This window comes from Aricia agestis, chromosome 12, assembly GCF_905147365.1.
Source record: "Aricia agestis chromosome 12, ilAriAges1.1, whole genome shotgun sequence".
Lineage (NCBI taxonomy): Eukaryota > Metazoa > Arthropoda > Insecta > Lepidoptera > Lycaenidae > Aricia > Aricia agestis.
Genome location: NC_056417.1, coordinates 13,498,802 through 13,510,582, shown reverse-complemented (window position 1 = coordinate 13,510,582; position 11,781 = coordinate 13,498,802). Strand labels below are relative to the sequence as shown.

The following is an 11,781-nucleotide window of genomic DNA, read 5'->3' as shown; positions in this document are numbered from 1 at the left end:
TTTGAGAGATAGTCAATCTTGCGTCCGTATACAGGATGCAACAAGTCAGTCGGACGCAATATCATCGGTAAAAACCGCCATGTAGGACGTAATATCAACTCCGGGGTGGAAATATATATATATATATATATATATATATATATATATATATATATATATATATATATATATATATATATATATATATATATATATATATATATATACATGAAAACACAATGTATCTCACAATTTATACATACAATTATAATATTATTAGATTGTTGTAGTGTATTGCGCTCCATGCGATTGATGCAGGCTCGTAGACCGTTATAGTGCTGTGTGATACTGTATAGTGTTATACTAAACAATCTAATCATGCGATGTCCAAGTCGATCTATTTATTTAAAACGTAAAAGATTTTTAATATTGATATGATAATAACTTACGTAATAACTTGAGACAGCAGGTCCCCTAGGTAGGAACTGAATAAATTTACCGACTTGGTATTGCATGGATCTCATAAATTTTTACGGTATAAAAACTGAGTAGCGAGACTTGGTTTTTTTACAGGATGTTTTTGATGGGATAATTATTATTATTTAGCGGACCAAACAGCGCATAATCCTGAGTACCCTTGCATCGCGCTATCGAAGTCTCTGACATCGGCAAGACTTATTATTTTAAAGTACCGAGGGGGGAGGGGGGGGGGGAGGCATGCCCCCCCTGGATCATGACTGACGTCCCTACCAAGTATATTATTTAATACTTTTATCTACAAAATAAAAATGAAAACTCTCTGATTTGCCCCCCCTGGCCCAGAACCTGGGTACGCCCATGAACGTCTGCTATCGGTCTGAACTCTGACCGTGCATGCAGATAGAAAAAAACACATGCAATGTAAGAAAAAAAAAGTTAACAAAAATATTTATTACATTATTTACTTAAACTTATTTACTTATACTTAGGGCCTGTTTCACCACTTCCTGATAAGGCTATCCACCGATTAACTTGACAGATCAAGTATGGAGAATCTGTCAAAAAAGTTGTGAATAGCCTCTTAGGCACTTTATCAGGAAGTGGTGAAACAGGCCCTTAGAATTATTAAATATTAATAAGTACATTAAATACTACATAGTAGTAACTTATTTGTAAGCTTAAGCCTTCAATCCAGTGTACAAAATCTTATTGCTCTGATGGCTTTCTTTGCTCTTCTTTCTGCTTCTTCTTTCATCTTAAGTTTCTTTTCCTTTTCAGCTAATCCAACAACCACATCGTGATGCAAAGCATTCTTAACTGTTGATTTAGCAAATAGCTTACTTAACACATAATCATCATCATTAAGTTCTTTTGTCTTCTCTTTCTTTTTCTTCTTTACCTTCTTAACTGCAACAACATTATCAATTTCAGTTTCACTTTCAGAATGTTTCCGTTTTCTGGAATTCTCACTTTTATTTTTACTTTTAAGATTATTGCCTTCATTGGCATTCAAATCATTTTTTGCTTCTTCATTTATTATAGTATCAGTTTGTGGCTCTTCCTCAGTAACTTGGTTTTCTTGATTATCTAAAACCTCCTTGAGTAAATTTTCTTCATAATCATGTTTAACATGTTGATTAACTATATCGATTTCTGAGAGAGCATTTTCAAATGAAGTTGTAGTTACTTGATCATGAACTATGTTAACTTCAGGTTCCTCAACCACTTTGGGATTCAACAAGTCCTGTCCTCCCTTTTCTTTTTGTACTTTTCTCTTGGATCTTCTTCAGGTACCTCAGATTGTTTTTGAAAATCTTTCTTTATTTTATTGCTAATTTCTTTTGCCATTTTTTTCATAAGTTCCAACTTCTTTTTAGAATATGATAGTTCAGCTGTATCCTTTTTCTTTGTGATATTTACTTTAGTGTGCTTAAAGAGTGAAGCAGTCTCTGTGTCACCATCACAATTCAAATCTTCCAGTGTAAACAGGCCTTGTAGAGTGCTAGTTGTAAGTACATTCTTTTGATTAGGATCAATCAGAATTTTATTACTCAAAAAGTTTTTAAATATTTGCCTTTGATATATTTTTTCTTCAATTGTGCCAGCTGACAACAGTCTATAAACTGTAACATTTCTGTGCTGGCCGATCCTCCAAGCTCTTTCTTTAGCTTGATTATCTGTAGCTGGATTCCAATCTGGGTCGTATATTATAACTCTATCTGCTCCTGTTAAATTCACACCCAGTCCACCAACTCTCGTCGTAGAAAGGAAAACAAGATAATCTGAATCCTCATTAAATGTTTTGATTAAATTTTGCCTTTGTCCTACATTTACAGTACCATCCATTTTTAAATATTTGAAATTTTGCTGCTGTAAATAATTCTCAAGCAAACAAAGCATAGCTCTCGATTGTGAGAAAATCAAACATCTGTGGCCTTGCTTTTGCCATATCTTTAACAGTGAGTTTACTACACTCATTTTCCCAGCTCTCTTAAAGTTGCCAAAAGTTTCTTCATCAATTTCTTCAGTTTCCTCCTGGGCTTCATACAAATATAGGTCAGGGTGGTTACATATCTTTCTTAGAGTAGATAGAGCAACCAAAACCCTGGCCCTGAGTGGATCCCCATACTTGTTCTCCTTATCGAGAATACTACGAACCGTGCCACTCATTAAATAGCCCATGTACAAATCTCTCTGCTCTTTTGACAGTGCACAGAAAAGGACTTGCTCATTTTTTTCAGGTAAATGAATATGCTCCTGGACTTCAGCTTTAGTTCTTCTCAGCATGTATGGAGTTATAATATTTTTGAGAGCCTTAGCGATCTCTAAAGCTGTAGCTTCCTGGTATTCAGTGGCATTGGCATAACCTCCCTGTGTTATGGGCAAGGCAAAATGTTCCATGAATGCTGCATGAGACCCTAGAAGCCCTGGTCTCATAAAATCAAAAAGTGACCATAATTCTTGCAAGCTATTCTGCATGGGAGATCCAGTAATTAAAATTTTATGAGGAGTATTAAATTGTTTAATCAGTTTACTGACCTGTGTATCTGGGTTTCTAATTTTATGGCCTTCATCTAAAATAATGTAATGCCATTTTCTCGGTATTAATTCCTTGTGATACTTTACAATTCCAGCATATGTTATCAATAAAATACCATGCGAGGAATGTAAGTCTCTTATTAATTTATTGTGGCCACCAGAATGAGATCCAGAGTGATGGAGTACAGCAACTCGATGTTCAGGATACCAGAAGTGGAAATGAGATACCCACTGATAGATTACTGTCGCTGGAGCTACGATAATAGAGGGTCCGAGGCCTCCCCAACACCCACTATTAGTTTTGCACAAACCAGACAGAAATGCAATAATTTGAACAGTTTTTCCGAGACCCATTTCATCACCTAACAGCCCCCCAGATTCTACTTGGTGTAATTCCCATAACCACTTGACTCCAACCCTTTGATATTTATATAGCTGCTTCCATATATAGTTTGGAACGCAAAAGCCATTTTGTAATTCATGATTTTTGTTGAAACCCTTTTTGCCCTCCATTATGTATTGTATGTCTGCAGATAAAGTACCTTTTATGTCCTTCCCCAATGCTGCAGCAGCCACATTCGCTTTCCAAACCTTAATTCTGTCATTGTAAGTATTTATATCACCATCATCAATTATTTTATTTAGCTTAGCTTTTGTTCGAGAAGATGATGCAACTGAGAAGTGATATGTTTCTCCTTCATCTTCAACTTCAGAAGGCAGGTATTCCTCATCTGTGTCGTTCATATCTGAAGGTTCTTGACCGGAATTTGAAGTGGTACATTCATCATTATCAGATTCCTTTGATGATCTCAACAGAGGTTTTACTTTCTTTTTAGATGCTTTTGCTAAATTTAATTTCGTGCGGGAGCATTTAGGTTCGAAGTTTGTGGATTCCTCTTCTTTTTCAAGAGGCAAGATTCCTCCATCTAACCTTTCAGTGGATGTTCGAGAGTTATAGCAAATGTCTTTCTCAGATTCCTTTAGTTTAGACTTATATAAATATTTTCCTTGCTTCTTTGAAATTTTATCAGCTACTGTCTTACTTTTAGAAGTCACGGATTTCTGTTTAGAACATTTTGTGTCTTGTTTTTGTTTTGCAAGTGCGAGTTGAGTTTCAAGGTATTTACTAATAAAAACATCCGTCATGTTTATGCAAAATTATTATATCCTTGTTCATTTACTTTTATCATATTCATTCCTTCATATTATTTATTATAATATTTTATAATTTTCAATACAAAATATATTTCGCAATATTTTGAAATAGGTACTTCCAACATATTTCTTCTTCTTCTTTTGGCGTAAGCCTCCCCCCAACATATTTCCTTGTTTTTTTTTTTACTGACAAGTGACAAGGACAATCACAGGTGACAGGTCCACAGATAATAGGTTGAACTGCCCACAGAGTACTTTATTAAATACTGGAACCAACTGGAACTGCCATTCTGGCAACTTTTTTTAAGGTAAAGGAAAGGACCGTCAGGCGTAAAGACTAAAGGCCAAGCAGGGCTTCAAATACCGGTATTTTTTCATAACGTTATTGCTTCAAGGGCATAGATAACGGTATGAAAATTTACCCGATACTAGAAATAACGGTGAAAATTGGAATTAATACCGGTAAATGTTATAACGGTAAATAGGATTTTTAACGGTAAATATATATTCTTTGATAACGTTACCTTTTGTAAAAATAAGTAGTCAATTCAGTATGCAGTATGCATAAAATTAAACTAGACGTGTCTGGTGACCAGTATATATTATAGGAAAAATGACGTCTAATGAGAATGACATGGTCAGTACTCAGTAGTTCAGTGCTCAGTATCTTTGTTCAAATATTATTAATTTATGCTTTGTATAGTAAATGATTGTATTGTCAGCACGTGCACCGTGCGCTGGCTGCCGGACGGACTCTGTTGTTTTGCAGACGACGGGGCGAGGTGGTACACAAAGCACACGACTAGTGGAGATAGAGAGAATAGAGCTAGCTGCCACCAGTGCCACCTCGCGCCGCCGCGCCGCCTGCGTTACTGCATGTTAACTGGTTTGTGTAATCCACGGCGGGCAGCCACGGTCATGCCGCACCGCCAGAGCCCGCCGGGGGGCGGGGACCTGCGGAGCGGTCTTTTTGCCCTTGGTGTGCGTTGGTAATACATATTGTAGGATTCCCTTTGTGCTATCGTTCGCGGCGAAATTGACCGGTCCGCCCCGCCCCGTCGTGTGCAAAGCGCCTCTGATCCAACGGGCTACGCTCCTTATAATATTCTCCGTGTTATAATACGTGGACAGATACACACACAGACAAACAGACAGACAGACAGACAGACACGTCAAACTTATAACACCCCTCTTTTTTGTCGGGGTTAAAAATATGTACTCAAAAGTGAAAACGGATATCGCAATAACGCATGCGATATTATCAACCGATAATAATGCGCCTTTAATTTTCGTTTAGTTATTACTTACTAGCTGTTGCCCGCGACTTCGTCCGCGTGGACTTTAGTTTATAGCGCGCGGTGTCAACAAAATTTGTGTCAAATTTAAAAACTTTTTAAAACCCTGGTAACTGGTACCCCTCTTAGGACCGCGCTACACCGGAATGGCAGCGGCGAGGCGAGCACTTTCAGCGCTGCCATTCCGGTGTAGCGCGGCCCTAAGAGGGGTACCACTCCAGTTACCAGGGTTTTAAAAAGTTTTTAAATTTGACACAAATTTTGTTGACACCGCGCGCTATAAACTAAAGTCCACGCGGACGAAGTCGCGGGCAACAGCTAGTATTATACATAAAATATATTTAAGATTTTTGAAATATTATTTTAACACAAATCCAAGACCCAGGAACATTGAAAACTTTTTGTTCCGCCTGCGGGACTCGAACCCAGGACCCCCGGGATGAGCGCTGGCCACGCGCAATGCGAATTCATTTTCATCGATATTTTCATGGAAATAAGATATATTCCCACATCAAAATGTAGCCTATGTCCTTTCTCAGACTCTAGAATAACTGTGTACAAAATTTCATTGCAATCGGTTCAGTAGTTTTGGCGTGAAAGCGAGACAGACAGACAGACAGAGATACTTTCGCATTTATAATATTAGTATGGATTAGTTAGTCGTTACTCGTTACTGAATCGCGTTTGCAGTGCGTTTTGTATCATGTTTGTATCGCGTAGTATCATGTTTTTGTCGTGTTTGCATCGCGATTCGCGACTGGATGCGAGCGCTCCGAGTGCCTAGGGCATAGTGCGCCCCGTGAAGCCCGGGTGCCACAAAAAGGGTGCTAGATTCTAGCCCCTAGGGCGGCCCTAGGACCTAGTGATTAAATAATTACAATATTAAAAATATGATTGTCAATATTATCAAATTTATTCAATATTTAAAAAATTGATAGTCTAATCGACTCTTTCAAATAACAAAACACATGAACTAACTCTTTTCGTTTGTATTCTCCCTGACTTTATATTTTCTAAAGTAACTGGATAGAACTGATCGAACTACTAAACGTTTTTGAGAATTTGACTCTCTCTCCGTATGAGGGTGTTGTTCAATGAAGCTTTGGCGTCTAAATATTTTTCCCAACGATTGCCATTTCTGCTCCGTAGTTACTTCTTTTAAATCATAATCATTTTTACTTCTAGCTGAATTGTCTCCCTAAAATGAAATGAATTTTTGCAGTATTAAACACATTAATATTACAAGTTAGGTGAGACCGCAGTCGTGATACAAAGCAACCCTCCATTGCAGCGGTGCGACGCGTATATTACGGCCCGGCCGCACCTGCGTCCATCGTCCGAAGCTTCGTGCTACGAGACGATACTATTGGACGATACACGCAGATCGTCCAATAGTATCGGTTTTAGCGCGAAACACTACGCATATGCGGCCGCACATGCGTAGTGCTTCGTTCTTGAGATGATACCATTGGACGATCTGCGTATATCGTCCAATGGTATCCATGGGCGTAGCCAGGATTTTATACAGGGGGGCAGATTAAGAAAATCCTAGACTACGAATTCATGATTTTTAACATAATAATATGAGTATCTCACAATAGTATAACGGAGGTAAAAATAATAAAAACAAAATATGAGCGAGCGAACTGGGATTGTACGTTTAGGTAATAGGTATAAAACTCGTAAGCATTAATAGCGTCCGATCGCTCTTGTAGCCGTAGTAAAGACTATAATATATAGTTCTTACGCTAACGCTAACGCTAGCGCTACAAAATGTATGGATTTGACATTAGTATTCGCTAGCGAAGCGATGACTTATGTCAAATCGCATACATTTTGTAGCGCTTGCGTTAGCGTTAGCGTTTTGCCACTTGTCTACAGGCCCAGTGCGCTTGGCCATGTTTATCGGTACTTAACCACTAATCAGGCCCTAAGAGCCAGTCCATACGGCACGTTTTTGACCGACTTCCCAAAAGGAGGAGGTAATACGTTCGGCCGGCTAGGGCTGTATGTATCTTTTTTTTTTGTATGTTCAACGATTACTCAGCCGTTTATGATCCGATTTTCAAAATTCTTTTTGTGTTGTATAGGGTTTAGCTCGAATTTGGTACATATGTTCACAAATGTGGTGATCTGATAATGGGATCCATGGGGAATTGAGGGGACTCCTTGAAATTTGTATAGAAACATATAGTGATTTCGATTTATTCTGAAGCATTTGAGGTAAATGCTACCAAAAAATTTTGCTCCAGGTTTAACCCTGGATCCGAAGGTACCCAACAGAACTTTTGAAACCTTATAGATACAGGTTCGGAGATTTTGGCATTGTTTAAACAATTGAAAGCTAATATATCAATTTGATTAATCATCATCATCATAACCATAATTATACCATGGGTCATCACATTATGACGCAATTATTAGTACTTTTCATGATATTTTGCATCGAAGCTAATGTTTTTGATGATTATTTCGCTGTATGTGGACCGATTTTGAAAATTCTTGTGTTGTTGTATAGGATATAATCTAAATTTTGTATGATAATTACAAAAGTGGTGATCTGATGATGGGATATAATATGAGCAGTCGAGGTAAATCCTTGAAATTTATTAATCAAATGGCGGTTAAAGGAGTTGTTTCTAGTAACTTAAACATAATATTATGTTACAAATAAGTGCAAATCCAAGAAAAGGTGTCTCTTGATAAGAAGGCACTGCAGAACTCCTGAACCTTTAAAGATAAAAGTTTGGAAATTGCAGCATCGCTTAGATAACTGCAAGTATTTACCACAATTCCGCTTACGCCTTACAGTAACAAAATGCAAATATATGCAGTTAACATTGCGCCTGGCTCCAATGGGTTTTAGTATAGAAGTCGCGCCGCTGCCGCACTACTCGCGACTTAATTCGAAGGCAGCCCAGCCTAGGAAATTATAAAATATCGATTTTACTCACGTTGATTGATTTTGAAGATCTTAATTGGTTTCTAAAGAAACCACTTAAAGATTTCTTCCAGTTCTTTTGATTTTTAAAGGAGCTTAATTCATAGTTTTCAGAAACTTCATTAGGTAAATTACTTTTTCTACTAGAAATTTCTTTTGCCTCGTTCTTTACAATGCATGTTTTATTTTCAGTTGAAATAATGGCTTCAGAAATCATTTTATAAAACTTGATAAGTAAACAAAATGTTTTGAAAAATTTGTTAGTGTTTTGGAAATTGTAGACTTGTTGTCGACCTATGACATTAGTATTGGTTTGATTAGTTATAAGTAATTTTGAAATAAGAACGTGTTTTAAAATAGGTTTTAAGTTTCTGGTAAATAGAAACACAATTATTATTGTACAAGGATGAGTAATAGAGTGGCACCGCCGCGGCATGTGACGTGTCAACAGCCCAACTAGATTTGTGTTTTGTGTACCAGACTACCAGTGTGACGTTACGCAAATGAGAGCGTAATGTTTCCGAAGCGTTCCCTCATTTTGGTGGAAGTCTGGTCCCTTCTGAGGTAGACCGGTCGGTCGTGGAGGGAGTCCTGTGTTTGTTAAAAATTAAGATCCGGCACATCCTATTCCTTCCTTTATACGGCTGAAAGCGAGCCGCAGGTGGTTTTAGTGGGTAAGCTCGGCGCTCTTGCCGGGTGGCAGTGGTTGGTGGTGGGTGCTTAACTGAGTACATAGACTTAATATATACTGTCGTATAGACCACCTGACAACCCGAAAATGCGTGACCATTTTCGATCTGTCAATGTGTGCGTGTGCTAGTGATGTTTATTTTACTATCGATAGTATAGTATTTTGCTATCGATAGTATAGTCCGTTCGAGTTATTTTACCTCAGTTTCTATAAGAAATAAATAATATTATGCAACTTTGACAGATTTGTATTTCAAATTAGGTATCATACATTTTAATGGGAAATAAAAAGGCGGCCAAGTGCGAGTCGGACTCGCGCACCGAGGGTTCCGTACAAACCTGCAAGGTTTACAAAGTTCGTTCATTACGACAATCGAGTCATAACTATGGTATTTTTCCACTTGTTAAAGGCAATTAGATCTAAGTATTTGATATGAATTTCAACTTGATAGCTCTACGCGTTCATGAGGAAAAAAGTAATAAGTTTATATTTATTAAAAAATATATATTTTGTAATGTAACTAAAAATTTAAGGTTTTCGGAATTTTTCCTTTATGTGTGCTATAAAACGTTGCTTCATGCCAAATTTCAAGATTCTAGGTCGACTGGAAGTACCCTTTAGGTTTTGATTCCCTTGCGAGTACTTGCGAGTTTCAAAATATGCAGCTTAAATTGCTGTTTCTTTTGATTGCGTTGACATAGAAGTTTGATTTTGTTACAGCTTAAAGGTATTATAGACCTGAGTATTTGGTATGAATTTCAATTTAATACCTTTACGCGTTTATGAGGAAATGGGTAGTAAGTTTAAAATTATTAAAAAAATATATATTATGTGATGTAACTAAAAATTTATGGTTTTCGTAATTTTTCCTTTATCTATGCTATAAGACGTTGCTTCGCACCAAATTTCAAGATTCTGAGTTCACGGGAAGCACCCTGTAGGTTTTGATTCCCTTGCAAGTGTCGAAAATTTGCGGCATAAACGGCTGTATCTTTTGATTGCGTTGGCTTAGAAGTTTGATTTTTTCACAGCTTCAAGGGACAGTAGACCTGAGTAATTGATAACAAATTTCAGCTTCATACCTCCACGCGTTCCTGAGAAAAAGGGTCTTGACAGACGGACGGACGGACAGACGGACAACAAAGTGATCCTATAAGGGTTCCGTTTTTTCCTTTTGAGGTACGGAACCCTAAAAAGGTGACAATTGAAAAGTAGATACACGTTTTCTTTTGGAATGATTTTTTAATCGTCGGATCTGTTATGACATGAGGTTCTTATAGGGGTAAATAATATATACATAAAACATTATAAAGTTACTTATTTATTACTCAGGTAAAATCTATCTGGTAAATCAGCCCTTACATTGAAAGTAAACGTTGAAAGTAAACAACACACAAAGTATATTATATTTTATTCTTAAATTAAATACATATCATAAAATATCATAATATTTTTTATAACAATTATTTTTAACCGACTTCCAAACAGGAGGAGTCTAGACGTTCGGCTGTGGATATATTTTTTATGTATGTTCAACGATTACTCCGCCGTTTATAAACCGATTTTCAAAATTTTTCTTTTGTTGTACATTGTATTGTTCCGAGTAGGTATCATGTTCACAAAAGTGGTGGTCTGGTGATGGAAACCATGAGAAATCGAGGTGACTCCTTGATATTCAAATGGGAACTTTCGATTAATAAATTTAAAAAAGTAGTCAAAGAACGTTTTGTGCCAAAGCCACATAATGACGTTTATGAAATCATAAGGTCAATGTATCTATCTATGTTTACATTGTATATATTTTAGTTACAGCATTGTAAATTTTATTTTAAAAGATTATTTTTTCTCTCACTTTTTTTGGTAAAAGGTGGGCCCCGTGCGAGTTTCTTACGCCGGTTCTTCTCATCGGCTTAGTTCCCGAACCGGTGGTAGGCACCATGTATTCTGAAAATATATTTTATTTTATATTTGTTCAGAAATAAAGCAATTTTGATTTTGATTTTTTAAAACACCAACTGTAAGTATAGAAAACCTTAAGGACAGCTAAAAAGGGTAAAATTATTATTTTTAAACAAAAAATTAAAACAGACTTCCAAGGTAATGACAATACTAATATTATACTTAAATGAACTAAAAAGTATTAAATAATTCTTATTCTGTACTCAGTATTAATTCTGTTCTCAATCTTCATTATTTTGCAATCGGTACCAGCTAACCTAATCGCCAGTTCTCTGACAGAGTAGGTATAACTGCAACTTATATACTTAGGACTGGGACCGACTTCAAAATTATGAAGATTGAGTACAGAATAAGGATTATTTAATACTTTTTAGTTCATTTAAGTATAATCTCAAATGAACTAAAAAGCAATATTTGCTTGTAATTGCTTATTTTTAATAATTGCTTCAGTAACAAGTGCAACAGTATGTCAAACTTACTGGTACAAATAAAGTGAAGATAGAAATGTTTGCTACATATTGTTGAATTATTCTTGGGATTCCACCGACACGCCCAATTAATTTCATCCATTTTCCTATTATTAGAGGATCTTGAGGGAATCTGTAAAACAAATGATTATGATATATAAATATAAACCTTCCTCTAGTTTTAGAGTCACTCTATATTATATTAGCTATATTATACTATACTATATTAGTTAAAATAAAATAAGATAATATTATGTCCTTTTTAGTCCGGCCGCA

General features: G+C 36.4%; 1 protein-coding gene across 1 annotated transcript; it reads right to left on the bottom strand.

Moving 5' to 3' along the window:
- Positions 1 to 1,067: 1,067 nt before the first annotated feature.
- LOC121732518 (DNA excision repair protein ERCC-6-like) lies at positions 1,068 to 4,186 on the bottom strand. Its single transcript, XM_042122433.1, is given in 2 exon segments — positions 1,068 to 1,705; positions 1,708 to 4,186. Coding segments are annotated over 2 exon segments (2,997 nt in total). The 5' UTR covers positions 4,144 to 4,186; the 3' UTR covers positions 1,068 to 1,144.
- Between the last annotated feature and the right edge of the window lie 7,595 nt (positions 4,187 to 11,781).